Source organism: Quercus lobata, chromosome 8, assembly GCF_001633185.2.
Source record: "Quercus lobata isolate SW786 chromosome 8, ValleyOak3.0 Primary Assembly, whole genome shotgun sequence".
Lineage (NCBI taxonomy): Eukaryota > Viridiplantae > Streptophyta > Magnoliopsida > Fagales > Fagaceae > Quercus > Quercus lobata.
The window spans coordinates 38,645,896-38,669,570 of record NC_044911.1 but is presented as its reverse complement, the minus strand read 5'-3'; the positions used below and the strand labels follow the sequence as shown (position 1 = coordinate 38,669,570).

General features: G+C 35.0%; 2 protein-coding genes and 1 long non-coding RNA gene across 3 annotated transcripts; all 3 read right to left on the bottom strand.

Annotated features, from left to right (window-relative positions):
- Positions 1–264: 264 nt before the first annotated feature.
- LOC115958244 (GPI-anchored protein LLG1-like) lies at positions 265–2,246 on the bottom strand. The gene is made up of 3 exons (XM_031076646.1): positions 1,632–2,246; positions 1,444–1,503; positions 265–688 (listed from the first exon to the last, which is right to left on the bottom strand). The coding sequence occupies exons 1-3, from the start codon at positions 1,723–1,725 to the stop codon at positions 324–326; spliced, it is 519 nt and encodes a 172-aa protein (XP_030932506.1). The 5' UTR covers positions 1,726–2,246; the 3' UTR covers positions 265–323.
- A 1,576-nt stretch (positions 2,247–3,822) lies between these two features.
- Positions 3,823–10,622, bottom strand: LOC115958587. Its single transcript, XM_031077017.1, has 8 exons — positions 10,154–10,622; positions 8,875–9,015; positions 8,601–8,693; positions 8,383–8,509; positions 6,809–6,918; positions 5,578–5,658; positions 4,424–4,506; positions 3,823–4,284 (listed from the first exon to the last, which is right to left on the bottom strand). The coding sequence occupies exons 1-8, from the start codon at positions 10,493–10,495 to the stop codon at positions 4,065–4,067; spliced, it is 1,197 nt and encodes a 398-aa protein (XP_030932877.1). The 5' UTR covers positions 10,496–10,622; the 3' UTR covers positions 3,823–4,064.
- A 12,088-nt stretch (positions 10,623–22,710) lies between these two features.
- On the bottom strand, positions 22,711–23,098 carry LOC115955674. The gene is made up of 3 exons (XR_004084173.1): positions 23,066–23,098; positions 22,871–22,946; positions 22,711–22,773 (listed from the first exon to the last, which is right to left on the bottom strand). It is a non-coding gene; the product is annotated as an uncharacterized LOC115955674 (long non-coding RNA).
- Between the last annotated feature and the right edge of the window lie 577 nt (positions 23,099–23,675).

The following is a 23,675-nucleotide window of genomic DNA, read 5'->3' as shown; positions in this document are numbered from 1 at the left end:
TTCAGAACAATTCAACTCGGTACTTTTCATATATCTCAAACATAAAGCTACACTCAGTATGTCACTTTACATATGTGAAATTAAGAAAAAAAATTAAAAGGTTGATTTATGAATGGCACAGGCTCACAACCTAGCTAGGAAACCAGACCAGAGGGCATGCCAAAAAAGTGGATATATAGGAAGGACTTGTTAGAGAAATTGACAAAAAGAAAAAAAAAAAAATCACAGGTTAGACAGAATGGAAAGATATTTTAGGACAGGGAATGAATAACTAAACCAATAAATAGTAAAAAGTGGCAATATATTCTCATAAATTTCATCCTTCAGAACCAATGGAATAATAAGAAGACTATGAAGCCAGCAGTGATGATTAGCAATGTAGAGTGTGTCACAGTTGTATGAACTCCATAACTAATGTCATCGGGATCAGGTCCTACATCAGTGCAATTTAGACCAAGCTTTCCTTCCCTGCACAGGTTGGAAAACAAGCCTGGTGGGTATTTTCCATAGAGGTTGATGTAGCTGAACATGGTTGAAGCACAATCAGTTGTCAAGTCATTGATGGCATCCGCGAAAGGGCAAGCAAAGTCTTTCAAAGCGTTACAGCAAACCACAGGTGGGTATTGTGGTCCTTTGCACCGGGCTGTGAGGATTGTATAGTTCTTGTTCTCAAAGTTTTCAGTGCATGCTGCACATAATGAAACATATATAATTTCATATCGAAACTCTTCCACGTCTAACTCAATCATGTAAAAATGACATTATAAATTCAGAGTTAACACTCTCTTTGTTTTAATTTCTTTCTTCTTCTCTTTTACTATTAATAAAAAAAGTTCTTTTTTTTCTTTCATTCTTTATGGTTGCAAAATGAAAGAAAGTGTAAAAACAGATTGTTGCAGGCACTTTTCTTATTAGAAAATGACATGTATATGGCATGACATGGTGCTGATCGTAAATAATGTATGAACCCTCAAAGCCATAACTTTTAGCATTTTTTTTTTTTTTTGGGCTTCACAAAAATATATTGAATGCTATGCAGAAAGTTTTAGAATTTCCGATAGAATTGAATAGATGCAAATCATAAAATAGGCAAGAAACAACCATATTTCTACATCCTCTTTCCCATCTTCTTAAATGAGAAAATAAATTTTATAAAAAGCTCAAAAATCTGAAGTACGAAAAGAAACAGAAACAGATTAAAAAAAATGTTACACCATTTATTAGGAATCAATGCCATTATGACTGTTAAAATTTCAGACATCAGCCTGCAATGTGATACGTTGATCAAAGAGAAATCCAGGAAAGAAAAGCGGCATCGACAAAAATTAGAGCACATTTTTCATTTTTTCAGTTGCATTACCAATTAGCATAAAAAAAAAGAAAAAAAAAAAAGGAAGAACAAAAACAGTAGGCCACAAGAGGAAAAAGAGATCAAAGTAATACCCTTCTTGGCCTGAAGGAGGACACGGCCGGTGGATTCATCACGTGACTCAAATATTTCATCTGCAACATTAAAAAAAAAAAATTAAAAAAAAAAACCCAAATTAATGTAATTCAAGAATTCATAATGAAAATGTCAAAAACTCCACACACACACACCCAAAAAAAAAAGGGAAGCAAAAGAAGATTACCTGAAAGGAAAGAGGAATTAGAAGAGGCCAAGCCTGTGATAAGGAAGAAGGAGAAGAGGAAGAAATAAAGAAGAAAATGACTCAAAGATGCCATTATTATTATTTTTTTTTAAATTTTTTTGGGGGTTTTCGATGGTTGCTTGGAAGATCGGGCTGTGGAGGCGACAATCTCCGCCTTTCCCACAAATTCGGCAACACTTTGTAAGGTTTTTGTTTGAAGGAGAGAGTTGCGGAAGAAGTGCAGGAAATGTGGTGGGAAAAAACCGCGTAAGTTTTTATTGTTAGGGGCAAGAGAGAAAGAGAGTCACTTATTATTGTATGTGAAATTGTGAATGTTATTACTACAACAACAATGTAAGACGTTGGTTTCTTTAAGGTTTAGATTTGGTACCACTCAATCCAGTTGTCCATTTCTGGGTTCATCTTGCCAAATTTAGTAAGTGTACATTTTAAACTTTATTAGCATCTGCATTGTTGTGTGCCACTCACTTGCACTCCAAAATCTAACTTCCACTCCAAACTCCAGTGCACGTGACACGCACATGCCGAGGCCTCATTCAAACTCGATTTTGTTGTCACTCCCAAACAGAATTCAATCTCAGACCAATGCCCACTGGAAAATACAAAGCAATCCTAATTGCATACATGCATGTGGTTCAGTCAGTGAGACACAGGTTTGAGAATGAGAGTGACTTTGAAAATTGGGTTTGAATGAGGCGGCATGTGCGTGTCACGTGGACTGGATGTTATATATCCTTGGGCTATTTGGCACTGTGATTAAAGTTCAATTCATGTACTAAATAGTCTAAGTTGATGAAAATAGAGGATGAGGAGATCTAATTTCAAACGACCAATACAAAGTTTAGAGGGTTCTAGTACATTTTATACATGGCAGAAACTTGTAAAGCACATCTTTACACATGCGGAAAAACAATTGTAAATCGTGACTTTATTTGTAAAGGTGTGTGCATTAATATGTATGTAATAAACACTAATCTTTAACTAACATGTTGGTTGATCTAGTGGTAAGGGCTTGGGCCAACATGACTTAGAGTATGGATTTGAGTTACACCACTAGCAACGTGTTGCAGCTTTTTATATCTCATTTGTAAACTGTTCACCTAGCTCATTAGCGACTGTGGTGTAGAGTCTTAACCCGAGAGCGGTTAGAGCGTTACTATAGTCTCACTCAGGTAGAGAAGCCACACTGATCGTCCCCTCTAACTATTTTTTTTATTTACCAAAAAAAGAAAACTACTGTTTACACATTATTGGTTTTTGCTCCAAACTTGTTCTACTCAAGAACAATTACTACTGATCCTTTTTGCCTGGTCAAGCTATCACTTGTCAAAAGATAATACTAGGGGGTTTAAGTGATAGTCATGGTATATGAAATTAAACACTAACAAGAAATTGTACAAGTGGTATCAGCATTAGATGCACCAAAAGAAAGCACCACGACATACGGTTTGATGGATCATCCAAGATAACAAAGGTTCCGATTAATAACATTTCACTCTGGCTAGTCTATGAATACCTACACGCTTGTTTGCTTCCCGATTAGAATGGGAAAGTTAAAAAGCTTGGAACTGATTTAGGAGCTATATGCAGTCATCAACAATTGGTTCAATAGGGAGTTGGTTCTAGAGCCATTCGTTAACTAATGAACTACAACGCACAACCTCCACGTTCAACTCAAATCTCTTAAAAATTTATACCCAAATTGGTTGCTAACTTAAGACAATCTCTCCCAGTTCATATTAACATTGGCACAGAGAAGTCTCAAACTTACTAAAATTAATTTTTGGCCCCAAGCAACACAAAAATAGTCCTAAACGTCCTCTCACATCTCTGCAGCTTTGGCACATTGACTTTGGCCAAAAACAGAGCAGGTCATCCGCAAAGAACTTTGCACTTCCATAATCAAAAATTTCAATTTTGAATTAGTTTACCAAGGTATCAGATTTGGCAAAACTAACTTTCAATGTACTTGGAAGTAGACGGCACAAAGTATCAGCAAAAGTAAGTGTAAGACCCGTCTAGATGGAGTAATAATTATATAGTCCTGGAGCACTATGTAAGAATTTTTCATCTAGATGAGTGTTTGAAGTTGGAGGGCCTGACACCAAAAAAAAAAAAATTATGGCAGGGGCACAAACCACACACCCCCCCCCCCCAAAAAAAAAGCCACGTTTGAATGGAATTTAATTTATACGTGATGTGAGCATCACTGGTCAATTAGTGTGCACCATCATCTTAGGGAGTCTGACAGACTTGGTAATAGGACTTGATGCCAATTAGTGTGCACTACCAGAAAACAATCCCCTTCGGAGCAATCACAAAGAGTTCCTTCAACATCAAAGCCATGGTTGCACCAACACCACAACAAAGTGATCAGTATGGCTGCTATCAATCTCATTCTTGCCTAGTTGGTTAACAGATATCTCTGCTGTGTCTTACTTTACGTGTGATGGACCTGCCCATTCGAAGACGCCTAGTGGTGAGTGCTTCTAATAATGCCACTAAAGCATCTTCTACTGCTTCAGCTCGTTTATCCAATCCATAGGATGTAAACTCTGGGAGAAGTTGCAGCTCAGAGAGGAGGCCAATGGCTGCTGCAGCTGTACAAGTACGATCCCAAGATGGTTGGGGCCTGCCCTCAAAAGAATATAATTTATTACCATTTACCAAGCAAGTTTAATGAGTAAGAAGCTTAAACATAGATGGAAAAGTGACGAATGAACAAAGAAACAGAGAATGGAAGAATTTTAAAGTCCCGTTTCACTTCTCACCGAAGCTTATGCATAGCAGACGCTCCAGTAGCCAGAGAAATACAAGGAAGGTCTTCTGCTCCCCAAATTGACTTTGCATGTTCCTGCACATAGAATCAGTATGTTAATAAACTTCTCAACACTTGTTCATCATAACGAATAAATAAATGAACTTTCAATAGCAGAAATCAAATATTTGTCTACAATTTTTCTGTTTAGTTGAGTTGTCAGCTTCAAATTGTTCTTTGGGGGTTGCCCACATAAGTAAAAGAAGGTTGGACAATTCGTCGAAGTATTTTTTTATTTTTTTATTATTATTTATAAATGACAGTTCTTCGAAGTATTAGTCTTTACATCCCTATAATATTTGTCCATTGCCTCCAAAGTTAAGAATAATTTTTTACACTTCCACATAACCTTTGTCAATTGTATTTTATTACAATAAATATGATTAATTTTTCTCTTTTCCAGGCAGAAGTAAAAAATGTAATATTGAAAAGTAAATATTGAGGTAGGTCAGTAGGTGAAAGCGTGAAACTCATTTTTTACTGGCTTGCCAAAAACTTGTGCATTTCAAGTGGGACAATAGGGAGGAAGTATTAAATAAATGCTTAGTCAACACTTTATCCATGTTAACTATATACAATTATAATTAAGAAAAAAAAAAACTATAAACAATTCTAGAGAATTGATCTGTGGCTCAAAAAAAAAATCATGTTTTGATCTCATAGGAATAGCTGCATACCATATATATATATATATATCTGTCTGCACAGGCAAAAGACATAGTAGCATAAATTAAATTCCATAGCATCATCCAGATCTAGGGACAATGTCCCTATAACAACAAGGAGGCCAATATTCAAAAACTATACACAAAACTGAGATTCCTGAATTTTGGTGTCTCTCTGTTCCCCAGAGGCAGATATCCTAACCATAGGTCTGATCTGCTTTTCATCATAATCACTAAGACTAAAACATAAGTATAAGAGACACCTTCAGGGACTGACTAATACGTAGTTGCATCTTGCATCATCTATGGCCAAACATATGTGGCATAACTCACACAAGAAAATAATTGTGTGCTATTTGTTAATGAAAAGTGTAAACCCAATTATTCATAACAAACATGTTAAACAAAGTCATAGGAACAAAATATTGCTTTATAGGGTCACCTTAAGACGGCTGAACATTGCATTTGAATTGCTCCAGGTACCATCAATTAGAATGAAATTCAGAGTTTTATCTCCATTTGTCTGTGCAGTAGAACCAACATGAAAATTACCACCTTGTTCAACTGGAAGAAGAAATAATAAATTTCAAATTAAGACACCCAAAACTACATCAAGAAAAAGGTGGCAATCAATTACAAGTTGAATTATGTTGTTATGCAAAGAGAATGGCATCTTTCTATTATTTTTCCATTTACAATGGATTAAGGATTGGCTGAGATTTTCCAAGATTAGTGCCCCCCCTTTTTCGTTTTGCGACAAGTAGTTTCACTAAAAGAATGCCAAGGGGCAATGGCCATGCACACTACAGTACTACACTAGTAAATGAAAGAGCTGCTGTTTGTTTTTCTTCACAAAATTATTCTCTTTCTATCACTCTGTTGTTGTCACAATGGATTGATGATATCATATGGATTCTCCCACATTAGAGCTTTTGTGTTCCTGCAAATTTTCTGTCGAGCATGATAATGCTTTCTGAGCTTAGAATATGTCTGTTATCATACAATTAATTTTCATATTCATCCAAAATAATGCCTTTTTCTTCCATTTCAAAGTGGCCAGTTAATTAAAATGAAAAAAAAGAAGAAGAAGAAGAAGAAGATCTAATTGTCCTGTTTGGTTTCAGTTTAATTGGTTTGTCATGTATTTAGAAAATGGATGGCCTAAGGCTGCAGCAATAAAGGCAGATGGTATAGATTAAAGGATCTGCAAGGTCATGGGAAAGCCAAAATGAACATGGGTGTATCCTGAGAAGTGTCATGATGGACAATGACTTAAACAAAAGAAATTAATTCAGATAGAACATATCAGCAAGACAGGAAGCAAGCAAGCAACTCAATATTATTGCCGTACAAATTTTTTGAATTAAACATTATAAGTTTTTTTTTATAAGTATTTTATTATTATTAATCATTATAAGTTAACACAGCTTAAAAGAACATGATAAATAAAACAATCGGTAATAACTGATCGTCCTAATTTTTCACGCGGTGCATTCATATGGTGACTTGGTGAGACATGATCAACAAATTTATTAGTTTCTGCACTTTAGTTTCAGTTCTAATGACTATTAATTCATGATAATCCCAAATATAATTCAAGATTTGCAACAGTTATATGTAAAAGCCACAAAAAGAAATCTAGCAAAGTACATTGTGTTAAAAGTAAAGAGTACCATCAATTGTGTGCATTTCTGATCTGCTGAAGATTCTTGACCAAAGGCTTCCTGAACAGATTTTGATGTGGCATTCTTGTTGGGATAAAGGCACCAAACATTATTTTTTCCTGAAAATTAATATAATATGGTCAGAAGAAGTGATACCACAAGATTAAAATGCAATACTATTACGGTGTGAAATCAACATGCTCAGAATGAGGTCAATCAACTTTAATATATTAGCTTAGCTAAATGCCCATCCTTAAGATTCAACATGCAGTTTATTACAACCATAATCAATGAAACAATAACATTCAAACAAGCAAAGAAAATCACATCAATGACTCCTCTGCAATTTAAAAACCATTGTATCAGTAGCTGCAAGAACAAAAGAATAATATAAACTTTTGTGAGAAACAATGGTTTTTACCAATTTAAAACAAATTTCACAATTAAGTCTGGTTACTTAATTAGCCAATTGATTAATTGCATGGATAAATTAACAAAACAGCAAATCCCAATAACTCATGCACACAAACACATTGAAGTGTTTACGGAGAGAAGAAAAACCCACAAATGCCAAAAACTCTCTAGGGGCCTATAGTACCAAATCAATCCACTAATAAGGATAGTTGCGACACATTACTCTTACAAAATCTCCAAGTTCTAAGTAAGAGTAGATGTATCCGAGCTCCCCGCTCCTCCTAGCAACCAATTGTACCAATCCTTTCTCCTTACTAGCTTCCGATTCCTCAAGTTGGGACACCAACCACAAGTCCAAGCACTTGAACACTTCAAGGCCACTTGAAGATTTGTAGGGATTGCTCCTGTGATTCCTAGCACCAAGCTTCAATCAAAGATCACTCAAGGTATCTACCATAGATGGCTTGGGTCTCCTCTCAATGGATATGGCAATTGAAGAGGGTAAAGGTGTGAGGCTACCATGGGTTTTTTGCTCTAAGGAAATGGGTAGCTCAATCAATCTTCAATCTGAAAATTGGGGTTTAATATGACACATATGAGATATTAGAGAGGGGTAATTGAATGGGTACAGCGGGGAAGGAAAGTAACTGAATTCTCTCAAGTTCTGAAACTCACTCAAAGGAAAGTCAGACTAGTCTCAAGCAAAACTCTCTGCCCAACGATATTTTAAAAACTTCCATTTCACTCGAAATCTGCTTGATATGCCATTTTCACTTGAGCGAAATCTTGATGCAGCAACTCCACTTCCAGCAATTGAACCTCTCATCTCAAATACAATTCAGGCTAAAAATGTACAAATACATGAAATCATTTGTAGAACAATACAATGAAATTTGGCATGAAATATGCCAACACTAGAAATCCAAACATTCTGTATGAATAGTTGAACGTGTTTCAAGTAGGAAACTCAATAATGAAGTGTTGGATGTATGAGGACTTAAATAAAAATAAAATTTCACCACACTGAAATTAGAACTTACTTTGAATTGATATTAAAAGCACAATAAACAACTTCCATATACAAAAGTTACACATTTTAACAGTACCATACTGCCATCAACTAATGTAAAATTTCATAATCACAATAAAGCAAGAAGACTGCAAGTGACCTGCATGTTTGAAAGTGTTCCACATGATTTCTTCCTGTTCAGTAATGCCAAAGAGGCACAACGTTGCAGCTTCAACACCAAATACTTGCCATAACAACTTTCCAGTGTTGTTCTGGCGAAGGAAATCCTACAATTTTTTGACTGTCGGTCAAATGAACTTCGAAAGATATTATTGCATCAGGAAATCTGATACACAAAATGAGCAGAAATAGCAAAACCTTTGGATGCATATACAACCAGAACCGCATTCCACGCCATAGACTGCAGGGCATGACTCTAGAACACATACAGTCTTCAAATGGAAGCCAGCACTGCATAATTATGAAAATATGAAACAATTTTGAAACTATGAAAATGCATTTTATCCTCTTCTGATATGCATCAAACAGATCTTGGCCCTCAAAAATGCCAAGCTACCAACCAAATTATTAAAGAAAATCGAAAGTAACACCCAGCAAAATATTGCAATGATTCTATACAGCAAACAAATACCTTCTGACAAAGGTAACCCCTACTCCCAAGCAAGCGACATGCTATTTGTCGAGCTGAAAAAAATTGAAGCTTTTTTTCAGAATCTCCTAAAGCCTGATATGTTGCTCGGTGCTTTTTGTCCTCTTGAACCTTAAAATCGCCCTGGAATTTAAAGTAGAATATTACAAATATGGTTTCTACAAATCGGAGCAAACCCAATAGAGCTAGAAGTAAACAGTGATTACTGAACCACCAGTGACCATGGTTGAAACACAGAAACTTCCTTTTTTTTCCCTGTAAGACAACTCTTTCTTTAACAAAATTAAAGTCGACATCATGTGTGTATAACTATGAGGAATTTGAACTCCCTTTCCATTGATCTAACACCCCTTATGGCAGGTTCCAGATAGAGGTGTTTGGGAGTAGAGGATCATTGTACATTGTGAAAGACAAACTATAAATGAATACTATTGTCTAAACTCTTCATCATACATGTATAGAGTTGGTTTTTCAAAAATTACACTTAATCAATTGATAAAAATCCAAGATTTCAAATAAATGCAAGTCCAATGTTTCATTTGCTTTGGTTTCCAAAAGGAAAAACCCTACCTCAGCTATAATTTTAGATATGTAGTTCAACATAAGCAATATGCTAAAAATAGTCATGAAATCAAATGTCAAATGGAAAATAGATATGCTTGAAATATTGCTTGATGATTATAGAAGGAAATAATAACACTGAGACAGCCTCTGCACTTATATACCCATTTTATATTAGAAAAAGTATTAATTCATAGCTGATTCATCATCTATTCCATGATCATAATTTGCAAATAATGTAGCCTATATAACAAATAAAAAAAGAACAACAATTGACATAGAAGTCTTATGACATTATGGTTTAGAAACTCAATAAATGAGAAATTAGTTACAGTTGTTTAAAGGTTCCCACAAAACTAAGCCGAAATGCTATTAACATAAGGATGAAAAATGCTGATAGAAATTCCATCAAATCATCACCATTCTTCTATTTTCCTGGTACCCACCTCAATTAATTAGACCCTTTTGAATTGATGTTTCTGGTTAATTAATAAGTAAATAAATAAATGAACCCAACAGATTTATTCTTCTCTTTTCCTCCTTTTTTTTCAACAAACAAAAGTGATGCTCAGTGTTCTCCAACACCCAGCTCGAATTTGTGAGTACTTCTTTCCTTAGCTTTCCCAGAAACCAAACAAAGAATTAAATTAAATTTATTAAAAAAAGAAAAAAACAAAAGAAAACAAAGTTGAAGAAGGACCTGGAGCTTGCCACCGCTACCACCAAAGGTCATGTGGGCGTCAATATCTATCTCCAAAGCCTTCATTTGGTCAACGATATCGGTGACCATAGTTGGCAAAGGAGAGTTGGTGCCCCAGGCCTGCCACTCCTGCAATGTAACAGACCCATTGGCAGGAGAGCGAGAGGCTGAGCTTGACATGGGTCTGAGGAGGAAGAGGGTTATTCTGGGTTTAGAGTGTATAATGTGGAAGTGGGTCTTTATTTTGAATGCGAGAGACGAAGAAAGAGAGTATTTGAATGCGAATGTGAAGGCCCTAGTGCTAGTACTACTAGTTGTGGAGGCGATGATGAGCATGGTCATGGTGTCCGTCACTTTAGCATCTTTGCCTGTTTGACTGCGTTTTTATTTTGTGTACAACCTACAAGGAAATCGTCGTTGTTTGCCTTTTCCAAAAGAGATGGCATTTTGTTCGTTTCTAAAAGTAATTTTAGCAGCGAGAATTGAGCTTCTTAAAGCGCACTGCATCGCCTTAAAAGAAAGGAATTTAGTACTAACACATTGACAAAATTCGTCACCAAAAGTGTTTAAGAGTCTAGCTGTCCACTGGGTTCACGGGTTGTGGGTGGCAGGCCGGAACTAGGAATTTCTGATTTTGGGGGCCGAGTACCGAGTCAAAATTCAAGAAAAACTTAAAGTAGATAAATGCCATTGTGTATTAGTTTAAGTACAAAATTTAGTTATAAAATTAGTTATAACCTAAGGCTATAATCTTAACCGTTGAATTACATGTTTTTTACGCTTTTAATATATATTTCAAATTTTATGTTAATCAGATATTATTTACTATATGATCTATAAGTTTATATTTTATATATAGTTTTAAACTACAAAAACTTGCTATTTAAAAAATTTATTGACGATATAGTTATTAATCTTTAATTTTCTAGAAATTTTGTAAAAATTGAAGATATAATTTAACGGTGGATTTGTTTAAATTCACCTTCAATAAAAAGATATTGAGTAAGGTTGTAGTTTAAAACTGCAACCAATTTTGTAACTAAACTTTGTCTTTAGTTTAATCAATATAACTTTTATTAGCAATTAACAAAACTAAATGACCAATTGAATATCTTAAGGTCATTTCCCCTTAAGTTTCTCTTATTCCTTTAATAACCATGAGTTTTTAACATTCAAGAAATTAATAACAACACTTGACTACATCTATGAGAAGACATACAATAAATAGAAATTAAATATAACAAAATCAGTATAAACCGATATGAAACTATATACTATAAAAAGCCAAGATGACTTTCACATCAAGTTATTGGGGTAGAATAAGAGTTTGAACAAAGCATATGAATTGGTTTAATAAATTAAAGGAAAATAAAATCATAAACTATAGGATAAATAAATAAATAGAAATGAAAAAAAGAAAATGAAAAAAAGAAGGTGAATAAGAATTTCGTACCTCTAAATATTTTAAGTCATTTTTGCTACTCTTCTTAAGGAAAATAGAGGATCTAAATACTAAATGAGAATGAGATGTGAGCATATAGCACACTAGTGGAACTTGAACAGCTGGTGGTAGAAGAGCAGTTTGAAAGGGTGGGAATTTTGAGCAGCATATCACATATGGAAGCTTGGAAATCGAAAAAGTAAAACTTCTATATCAAGGTAATTGGCTAACATGTCACAGTTTCCAATAGTAAAGGCGAAAGACTAATATTGTAATAGTAAATTAGTGGAAAATATTAAAAATGAAAAGTAAGTTTTAATGGAAGAAAAATGTGGACAACTCAAGTCAAGTTAGGGGGGGCCAATTTTTTTTCTTTGGGGGGTAGCTCCTAAAATAATTGCTCAAGTCTTCAAATTTAGCAGCTTTAGACAATTTTTAAACAATTTTGTGGGGACCATGCCCCCCCCCCCCTCCCTTCCACATATAAATAAAAATGGCAACGAGTAGGGTCCAAGGCGGGTTTTTTGATGCCCAAACCCGACCCATGGGTCCTCCCTCATTACCCAAACCCAGCCCATTTGATAAACGGGCTTTTTTAAACCCTAAACCTACCCCATTGGGGCCCCACGAGCCCTATCCAGCCACTTCTAGGCCTAATCTAAAGCCATGGCCCAATCTGACCCAATCTTAAATTAAAAAATAAAAATCGATTTTACAACTAGAAATCACAACCACAAATTAGAAACACAAATCACAAACCCAAACATAAACATAAACAAAAACACAAATCAGCTTTCTTTTTTTTTTTGCTCTTCTTTGTTAATATAGATTTTTCACTCATTTAAAAAAAAAAACACACACACACACACACACACACACACATAAACAGAAACACAATCCCATCCTCCGATCATCTCATCTCTCTCCGATTTAACAATCCCATGCTCCAATCTAACAATCTCGTGCTCCTCCGTGACAAATAGCAACTACCATGTGATGAGAGTGAGGGTAAGGGTGGATCGGTGAGTGAATGAAAGTGAAGGTGACTGGGTGAAGGGCGGCTGAGAGAAAACGAGAGTGAGAGTGAGAGAGGTAAGGGGCAGCGAGGCTGAGTGAGGCCATGGGGCTGAACGAGGCTGTGAGGCTAAACGAGGTCATGGGGCCGTGAGGTTGAGTGAGGTTGTGAGGGGAGTGTTTGAGGGCAAGAGAGGGTGGCCGACGGTGAAAGAGAGCGGTTGAGAGGTAAACTTAATTGGGCAAAGGAAGCCCGAGGAATAAAGTGGTAAACTTATTTGGGTTGACAGGGTAGGAGTAGTGGCCAACAAGCCCATAAGAGTGATAAGAGGTAAAGATGTAGTAAATGGGCTGAGGAAGCCCAAAGAATAAGGCAATAAACTCATGGGAGTAATGAGAGGTAAAGAAGAAATAAATGGGCTGAGAAAGCCTAAGGAATAAAGTGGTAAACTCAATGGGTTGACATAACAGGAATGATGGCCAACAAGCCTATAAGAGTGATAAGAGGTAAAGATGTAGTAAATGGGTTGAGGAAGCTCGAATGAAAGAATTAATAAGTCAATGGGCTGACATGGCAGGAACACCAGCCAACAAGCCCACGGAGGTAATAAGAAGTAAAAGCAAGACAAGGCTATAGCAAACACAATGAAACAGTATGGTAAGATTAATGGCTAAAAGCCCTATGACCATGAAGAAGAGAGATAAAAACATGGGTCCAGCAGGCTATGGAGACAAAGGTTTTCGCCTGGACAATACCTAACCTAGGAAAGGATAAAAGGAAGGAAACATAAGCCCAAAAGCCCACGCATCCTTCACGGCACAAAGGATAAGCACAAACTAGTACGCGCAGCAGAACCAGACAACGCAAGAGTAGTAGAAATGGTGTGAAGGCCAGAAGGAGACAAACACAGACGAAGTAGAATTCACATAAAGGACCAAGGCACCACCTACTTGTACCCAACCAATACATGGGAGGTGGGCCATGGGTCAAGGTATTTAGAGGGTGTAATTTGGCAGTGGAGAGAAAGGGGGTCTATTCTGGGGTTTCCGCCTTAGCTTCTTTGGAGGAATGTCCTGCTGGGATAACATTTCACCCAAAAGAGGTAAGTGTGAGCTATGACCACTTGATGCTTGCCATAAAGGTAGGTGGTGAGGTAGCTTAATCCTTATCCATTGGGGTAAAACAGAAACAGAGAGAGGTAAGAAATAAGACAAGTAATTTTGTTTGAAAATGGAGAGTGGTACAACCAACACTCTCTGAGTAGAGGTAATGATTGGGCAACCGACAGGGTAGTGGGTAATTTTGGAGAGATGCCGACAAGAAGCCAAAAACAGTTGAGGGACAAAATGGGTAAATTCTATAATGGAAGATGGTATAAAATGGGGTAGCCATGAATAGTAAAAGTTGGAAAAGAAAAAGAAGAAGCAAGAGGTAAGAAAGAATAGGGAGGAGAAAACACGAAGAGAGAAAGAAAAGATAGACAGACTAAGTAAAAGAAAACTGGAGAGAAAATAAGGCAGTAGGAATAGAGGCATGCATGACCACATTTTCTCTTCCTCTTGACATACCCACTCTCTGAAGGTTGTAAATTGAAGCTCAAACCACTTAGGTCCTTTCTCCAGAGTGAGTAACTTATATGGCAGGAGCCTCTGTTAAGGTTACCTGCCTTGGAGATTGGTTCCCTTCTTGGATTTGTCTTTGCTGAATGGCTTAGTCCATAATCCAACAAACGAGTTATTTTGGTAATTATACTTATCAGGATTATTTCCTTATTGCTTGACTAGAAGTTACTAAGTTGTTTGTCTTTTTCTGCTATAATGTTATTTCTGTTTGACGTGTTATCCTGCTATAACTCTATTAACTTTATTCACGGTGTTAGCTTTATTTAGCATGTTTTATTATCTTAGTTATCCTACTGTAGCGTATTCCCGCCATAATACTTGTAACAATCACTCCCGCTATGACCACACCTTATGTCTAGCCTACAATACTCATGTCAAGACACATCTACATTGGGTAAGCCTGACTTGTGCACAAGCTGGCTTGAAGTGCAATCCTAGCAAGGCTAGTCCCAACTCTCCTACCTTAGATTAATGGGCCATAGTGTAGCAAAAAGGGTTGAGGCCCAACAATACGAAAAAGCCCCCACAATAATCTAAGAAAATTAAGTCAAGAACCCATGTTTTTATAGAAATTGAACTAGATTTATGAGAATCTGAGATTAATTTCTAAAAAAAAAAAAAAAACCTCCCTTTATATCATGCTAGGTAAGGGGTATTTGCTACATTCTAAGCATCTTAATAGTTTGACAATACTCACATAATGAACTCATAGGTATATAAAATAAACTTAGTGAAACAGTTTGCTATCTACACACCTAGCACAACCACAATTAGATTTTAGACACTTTTACTTCCTAAATATAGATACCATTTAGAGGCATATAGTTGATTCCAATCCACCAATTACTATGATATTCATTGTTTGTGGTTTATTAATTGTGAGAGACTGCGCTCTCGGCCCGTTTTTATAGGAATGTTGGGCCAAACCCACGTGGATGGGTGGAGTCGTGTTATTGTCCCTCAAAATGGAGGTTCGACTAGTTATATTTTCCCTTTTAGATTAAGGGTTTTACAATGGAGTCGCCACTTATTTAATTATTGGAATAAATAAGAAAACCAAAATTGAAAAATTTCTCATTTTATTAATTTGTAATTGAATTTACATTGATCATAGGAAAATTACATGACTTTGGTCCTAGACACAATCTAAGATAAAGTACATGGCTTTATTTCCTAGTTACAATCTAAAAATCGAAAATTACATGGACAAGCATTTGATCTACTAACCCTTGATCTAAGTTCGGAGGCTATGTTACAAGGTGGGAAGGTGTTAGGCACCCACCTTGCCTGGTGCAACCGGTCTTCTAGACTATGGTGGTCATCATTCATATCACATCATCCAATATGTTATCAATTAATTTGCATGTTGAATTTAATGTGTGTGTATGTGATAAACCCTAATTCAATTTATTAAGTATGACATTTGGATTAAAAAATAAACTTTAGTGAATATGTGTGGATGATGATATCCTAGATTCAAGAATTTAAAAGAATTATTAAACAAACATCTTTTTCATGTTCTTTGATGTGGATTTAAGATCAAAGCTAGTGTTATGTATGAGCATGTGATGAATAACCAAGAATATATGAAGAACACATAAAAACATTTAAGAACATTCAAACATATTCAAGAAAATTTAAATGGTTACTATTATGCTTTAATCCTAAATTCTCATCATGGCAACACAAAAAACAAGTTAGGGAAATTGATTATACCTTTATGCAAGATCCATATGGTGGAGGAGGAGACTCTTGGTAGAGGTTCTAAGGGTGGAGGAAAAGAAGAATTAGGAGAGGAAGAGTGAGTCTCACTCAATATCTTGAGTCTCAAGAAGACCAAGATATGACAAGACTACTCAACTTCACTAGAACTCAAGAGAGGGGGTTTTTTGTGTCTTGAAATGAAGAAGAAGAGGGGTTTATATAGTAGTGGTGGAGGAAATATGAATGGAAAGCCATTTAATGAGGGTTGACAAAGAATCATGAACCTAAACCTCATTTTAGCCTTTAGGGAAATTTGGTGCATTAAATGTGGAGATTGATGAGAGTGAGGAGCAAACAAAGTTCGGTTTTCCCGTAGCTGCTGTAACAGCCTGTAGAGCCAACTTCGAAAAATCATATCTAACTCAATTCTGATCGGAATTGTCTCATTTTTGTACTCAAATTGAAGCCCCGGATGTCTAGTTTCTGGGAAAAATAACTTCATTCACAGATTCAAAATATTCTGAGAGATATTGATGAAATAGTGAGCAGAGGTCATTTGTTAGAAAATGGTTTCAGCACAATTAACATTAATAGGTTCCAAATTAACTCCCAATTAATCTTAAATGGCTCCAATCACTCCCATTTCAGACTTAATTGGTTCCAAATTTACCCTAATTAAAAGATAATTGCACAAATTACTCATTGAATAATTAATGTTTAACTATCTAGTTAATTAGGTGTGTGCAACCCTACCATATAATGTAGTCCTAACCAATTAAATTATGACACATCATTGATATCAAATTGATTATACTTATAGCCAATTGAAACCAATTGTTCATAATCACATATAGTCGGACTCAATTTGTGATGGTGCATCTCAACCATTAAAACTTGATTTGATGAACTTTCAATCTAGTGGTCCGATTCGGGCTTATGACCAATCGATTTAATCGTTACAACATCAAGATCATTTTGGTGAAATGAGATTAAAGATATAATGACTAGAATTAAGAAGCATATTTCTAAGGTGAAATTACCCTTTTACCCTCCATGTGAGGTTAAATGCAGGTTGCAAAATAGGGTGTCAACATTAATAACTTGAGAACTCCCTTTTTCTCTTTAGTTAGGACTTGAAACTCATTCAAAATTTATCATAAGAGATATAATTGGATGGCGAGAAGAGATTAAGTAGACAAACCTCTTTAATTTCTAGAAGAAGAGTTTATACTTGATCACTCATAGATGCACATGCACCAGTGACCACAACAGAGCTTACATGGCATTCAAAAGAATCATCAATTAACTCATCACCATAAATGTGGTTATGATATAATTTTATTTCCCTTTTTATTGAAAGTATTTATTTTTCACCATTGTTCTAAAAGCAGTCTCATGCAAGAGCTTAGACACGACTTTTTCGTATAAGTCAGGTATAGAGTCCTTTTATGAAAGATCAGGAAATTAAGTTTTTGGTTTGAATACTTGTCTATTCTAAAAAATAATCGATAAAACTTACAAATTTTATTGCACTAACATAATGGAATGATAAACTACAATTCCTCATTAAAGCATAAATTCTCTAATGAGGCATATCCACTTTCTTAAATCATAAAGATGAATTACACAAGTACTTACTCAAGAATCATAAAAGCAAATAGAAGCAAATATTGGTCATAATGCATTATTTTCATGGAGAAGTATATAGAAGCTAGTAAAGTGCTGCAACGAGGAACAAGATATAGAATAAGGAATGGGAGAACAGTACAGATGTGGGGCAATAAACTTCAACACTGAGATTGAGAAAATACAAAGTATTTTCACCAAGGTTGCATTTGGACTTCAAAATCTAAGATCAAGTGATTAGGGGTGTGCAAAATATCCGCTTAACCCGCTAACCCGTTCGACCCGCAACCGACCCACCCGCCATGTGCGGGTCATTAAGTTAGGCGGTTTGGGTTGGACCCCCAAAATTACGAATTGGATTGGGTTTTGGATTGAAAAATTGCCAACCCACTACAACCCGACCCGCCCACTTAATTAATAATTTTACATACATAAAAAAAAAAAATATATATATATATATATTAGTTGAAATTATTAAGTATTTAAAGTTAATCAATTCACCTAATAAATTTTTACAGCTAATTAATCATCAATTCCCTAAACAGAACCAACCTTCAAAAAATTCCTTAAACAAAATCTAAAAAGTCATATTGAAACCCTAAACACTCTTACCTACCACCCACCCCATTTACTTCAGCCGTATATACATTATATTTATACTATTTGTATTTATACACTCTAAGTCTCACTTTTTCTTCTCACTGCCTACACCTTTAGTTCAGCCGTTGTTTTCCCCTTTTTCTTCTTTAACCTTTTTGAAACCTATTTTATATCCTGTCAACTCTTCACCGACAACACAAAGGTAATTGCTTATTTGCTTTCTTGTCTTGTATTGTTTAGTTTTTATGTCTTTCTTATTTCAGTTTCCATCATTTGATTAATTTATATAATATAAAAAGTGTTAATAGAAACCTATTTTATATCCTTTCAACTCTTCACTGACAGCACAAAGGTAATTGCTTATTTGCTTTCTTGTCTTGTATTGTTTAGCTTTTGTGTCTTTCTTATTCCAGTTTCCATCATTTGATTAATTTATATAATATAAAAAGTGTTAATATATTACATGTAAAGTCATTCTATTTCTGGCAGAGGCAATTCATTGTATATTCAAGTATCTATTGTTCATTGTATATTCAAGTTAATATGTTGTTATATATTACATATTCTTACGGTTCATCTTATTCTTTGTCTTTGTCTAATTTTTTTAATAGGTGATGGAGGGTGAAACATCTAGTGCCCACAATGAAAAACCCAATGACAAAACCGAGTCTCCAACCACCAATGCACTTCCTCCTAAGCGTCCTAAAATGAAAAAAAATCTAAAGTTTGGGATCACTTTTCAATGATGGGTGATTGTGATCCTAATTACCCTAGAGCAGTATGTAATTACTATGGTAAAGACTATGGATGTCGTGGGAAAAGGGATGGGACTAGTAATTTATGGAATCATCTTTATAATCAATGCCCCACGTCCCCTTATAAGGTCGTAGACAAAAAGCAAAAGACACTTTATTTTCTTAAAAAAGAAGAAGGGCAATCTGCTCTTAAAGCAGTGGGATTTAGTGAAAAAATTGCTAGGAATGCCCTAGCAAAGATGATAATTGTTGATGAGTTACCTTTTAGGCATGTAGAGAAGGAAGGCTTTAAGTTTTTTGTTGAGGTTTTGGAACCTAGGTTCACTATCCCTTGTCGCACCACTGTTGCTCGTGATTTTATGAATCTTTATTATGAAGAGAAGAAAAAATTGAAAAAAGCATTTCAAAAGCAACGAGTATGCCTAACCATTGACACTTGGACATCAATTCAAAATCTTAACTATATGTGTCTTACGGCTCATTGGATTGATAATGATTGGAACTTGCATAAAAGAATCTTAAATTTTTGTACTGTTCCTAATCACAAGGGTGTCACAATTGGTAAGCATATTGAGAAGTGCTTGCAAGAGTGGGGGATAGATAGGATATTTACAATCACACTTGATAATGCAAGTTCAAATGATATTGCCATACAATATCTAAAAAGAAAAACTAAGGATTGGAAGACCACCATTTTGGATAATGAATTTTTGCATATGAGGTGTTGTGCACATATTGTTAATCCTATTGTGTGTGAGGGCTTAAAAGATCAAAATGAATCAGTTGTTAAGATTAGAAATGCAGTGAGATATGTTAGGTCTTCTCCATCTAGGCTTCAAACTTTTGAGAATTGTGTAGAGCGTGAAAAAATTTCTAGTAAAAGTCTAGTATGCCTAGATCTTCCAACTAGGTGGAATTCAACCTATATGATGTTGGAGGCAGCTGTGAAGTTCCAAAATGCTTTTGAGCAGCTACAAGAGGAAGACTCACAATTTGACTCATATTTCAATGATGATGATAATGATGAGAATGAGGTTGGGGTTAAGGATGATAATGGGAGAGGAAAAGGGAGGGGGAGAAAGAATATTGGGCCTCCTAATGTGCTTGATTGGGGAAAGGCTAGAATCTTTGTGCAATTTCTAAAAAATTTTATAAGGTGACTTTGCGATTTTCAGGCTCTTTATATGTCACATCTAATGCATTTTTCCATGAACTTGTGTCAATGCAATCTAAATTGTTGACTTTAAGTAGAAGTGAGGATAATATGTTAAAGAATATGGCTGCTAGCATGAGAAAGAAATATGACAAATATTGGGAGAATATTAAAAATATCAATTTTTTGTTGTATGTTGTTGTTGTGCTAGACCCTCGTTATTAATTGAGATATATCATGTTTTCCTTTAAACAAGTTTATGAGAAATCTAAGGTAGAAGAACTAACAGCAATGGTGGAGGCAAAATTAAAAAAATTATATGAGCACTATCTTCAAAAGGATACTAGTGCTAATGTTGCAAAACCTAGTTTATGTCAAACTTTTGAAGAGATGGATGTTGATGATGAGGAGGAAGATGATAGCAAGTCATTTGCCTTTCAATATAAGAAACACTTGGAGGAGGCAGAAAGTTTGGAGAATAAATCTGAAGTGGATAGGTTTCTGACAGAAAATTGTAAGGGTCTAGGCAATGCTGAAATTGATATTTTGGCATAGTGGAAGCTTAATAGCCACAAGTATCAAATTCTCTCTAAAATAGCATGAGATGTCTTGGCTATTCTAGTCTCCACAGTGGCCTTTGAGTCAGCTTTTAGTACTGGTGGACATGTACTTGATCCATTTCGAAGTTCTCTAACTCCAAAGATGGTGGAGGCTCTTATTTGTGGACAGAATTGGTTGCGGTCTTCACCAATTCCAATCAACCTTTGAGAGGCTATGGATGACATAGAAAAATATGAAGAAATTGAGTCAAGTAACATTTTTTTTTTTTAATTATTTGTTGAAGTTGGTTCATGGATACTTTAATTTAGTTAGTTTTGATTAATTGTAGTAACATGTTTATTATATATAATATTTTTATTTCAGAATTTGCTGCTTTAAATATAAAAGATGTGGAGAATTGATTTAGTTGATTTTGAGGAACTTGGCTTAGGCAGGTAACATCCATTCTCTATCTTCATTTGCTTAAACTTGATTAGATTGATTACATTATAAATGATAACATGAACAATATAATAACAAAGTAAAATCAAGTGTTCAAATGCTTGTTGCCAGTGTAGCTCATATGTGGGATTTACCATTGCATCATTATATTTGGCATTGTTGTACTTAAAGCAACTTAGGATTATGTGCAATTTTCATTATCTTATATAGATAACAATAACATTCCTAATTTTATCTTATGTTGTGGATGATTGATTAGGTTGCTACTTGCTTTGGAGAAGTTCAACTTAATTTTTGGAGTGGTACCAAGCTTGAAGTTGATTGATGAAGTCTATTTTGTGAAGAACTTTTGTTAGAATTGAGTTTATTTTCAGTGGGTTTAATTTGATTACATTATGGCTTTTGAGACCATGCATACCATTTTGAAGTTTATTTGTTATGTTGGTATGTTATTATTTTGAATCCTTGATGTGACTTTGGGAATGTTAAGACTTTGAGTTTGTTGATTTAATTCTATTATTTTTTTATTTCCTAAGTTGTGAGGCAGAGCCTACTTTTGTTAGAAATGATATATCTCTTTTTCATTGACTCTATATTTGTGTTGGAATTGAGATTATTCAATGAAATCTACATTTAGTTTTTTGTGTGCATTAGTTATATTTTGAGATTATCAATAACAAATTGTAGTTTGTGATAATTAAATAAAAAACATTGTTAATGCCAACCCGCCTAACCCGCTAAGTTGAAACCGCCAAAATTTGTAACCAATCCACCAGATTTAGACTTTGGTGGGTTGGTGGTGAATTGGAATTTTCCCAACCTGCTAGGGCGGATTAGATAGAAATATTGGCTTTTACCTGCCCAATCTGACCCGCGCACACCCCTACAAGTGATCTAGAGAACAACTACTACTATAAATTGGTTAATATGAATTTAATAACAAAAGAGTTGAACTTTAGGCATGTTGCTCCAACAAAAACATTAGTGATAGCCTCCATAATAATTTCAACTCAAAAAATTAATAAAGCTCAATCATTCATAAATTTCATCAAAAGAAAAGGCAATTTAACATATCATTCAAGTCATTTCAACTAGAAATTAAAACTTAAATCCTACATTTACATCCAAATCAACCAATAGTGATTTAACTAAATCATAATAACAATTAGAAAGATGTTGTACAAATCAACATCAATAAATCTAAACTAATACTTATTCTATTGGTTATTGTCTCAACCAGGCATGGTCCTATGCAAACCAGTATTCGGAAAAGTTTGATTTTGCCCCTGCTGCATGCCAACTTTGCTTGGATATGAAGGTGCACGTAGTAGGCTTTTTCTAACATCCGACAAATTCAGACCCGCATTGTTAGCCATAGATATAAAAATTGGGTCATTAAGCGGGTGGCACCCTGTCACTCTCATAAGTTGTAGCTCAGTCTTATAGACCTGAAAAAATCCATATGATATATAAATAACATATTCTCTATGAATGCAAAAACCACAAAGAAAAGAAAGAAAGAAAGTGAAAGTAATTTTACACCCTGGTACTTCCATGATTTGTTTCTCAGACTTACCAGTAAAGGTATTGTCACATAATCAATTACTGCAATTCTATTCTCAAAATGAGCTTTGTCACACTTTTCTTTAAGCTCCCGGTGAACCTGTGATGATTCTAAGGCTGTATTCTTAAGAACTTCAACCTATATAATAATAAAACCATGAAAACTTAAATTATCATTCATATAAGGATATTCTTGGTGAGAGTATTTAGCGTTAACAAAAAACATAAAGCATTACCTCTTTCTCAAGGTTTTTCATCAAGTCTTGTTTTCTTTTTCTAGACCGTTTAGCTGATTCTATATTTGCTTGCTTCCTAATATGGAAAAAAAAAAAAAAAAATTCAAATTGGGATGCAGTCCATTTAAACATAAAAAAACAAATTGAGAAGCATTGAACAAGATTTGAAAAAACAAAAAATTTCTTGTTACCAACCTCCTTTGACGCTTTGCCTCTTCAGAATTGTCAGTGATCTTTGCCGTAAATTGAAAAACTGTACACAATCAAGAGAGCAAATTCAGCAAGTGATGCAAAGACAAGTGAATTGCAGACACCCACAACCACAACACAAATTTCTGTTGTAACTATTCAATAATCAAATAACCATTTAACACATCATGCTAAATCCGGGGGGGGTGGTGGGGGGGAGGGGAGGGGAAGCCGCTACTCTCAATACAAATAAACATATAAGAGGATTGTTTTATTAATTTGATAAATCAGAAAGGTTTATTTATTAGAAGAAACAAGGCTAGTTCCAAGTTGCAATAAAACAGAGACCTAAACAACACAAAGCAAAGAGCAATAAAACTCTCAAGCTAATACACAACTGACCAATCTACAAAGCAAAAAAAAAAAAAAAAAAAAAAAAGAGCATCGTTGAAATTCTGTAAGCAGTACATACAAATAAAATAAACTCTAAAAAGGAAGGAAAAAAATTATGATAAGATGTAAAATACCATTAGTATTAGGAATTGGAGGGTGCGATTGAGTATTGTTGAGTGCAGCAGCGCAAGCGCTCTCACTATCAGAATGAACAGCAGCATTA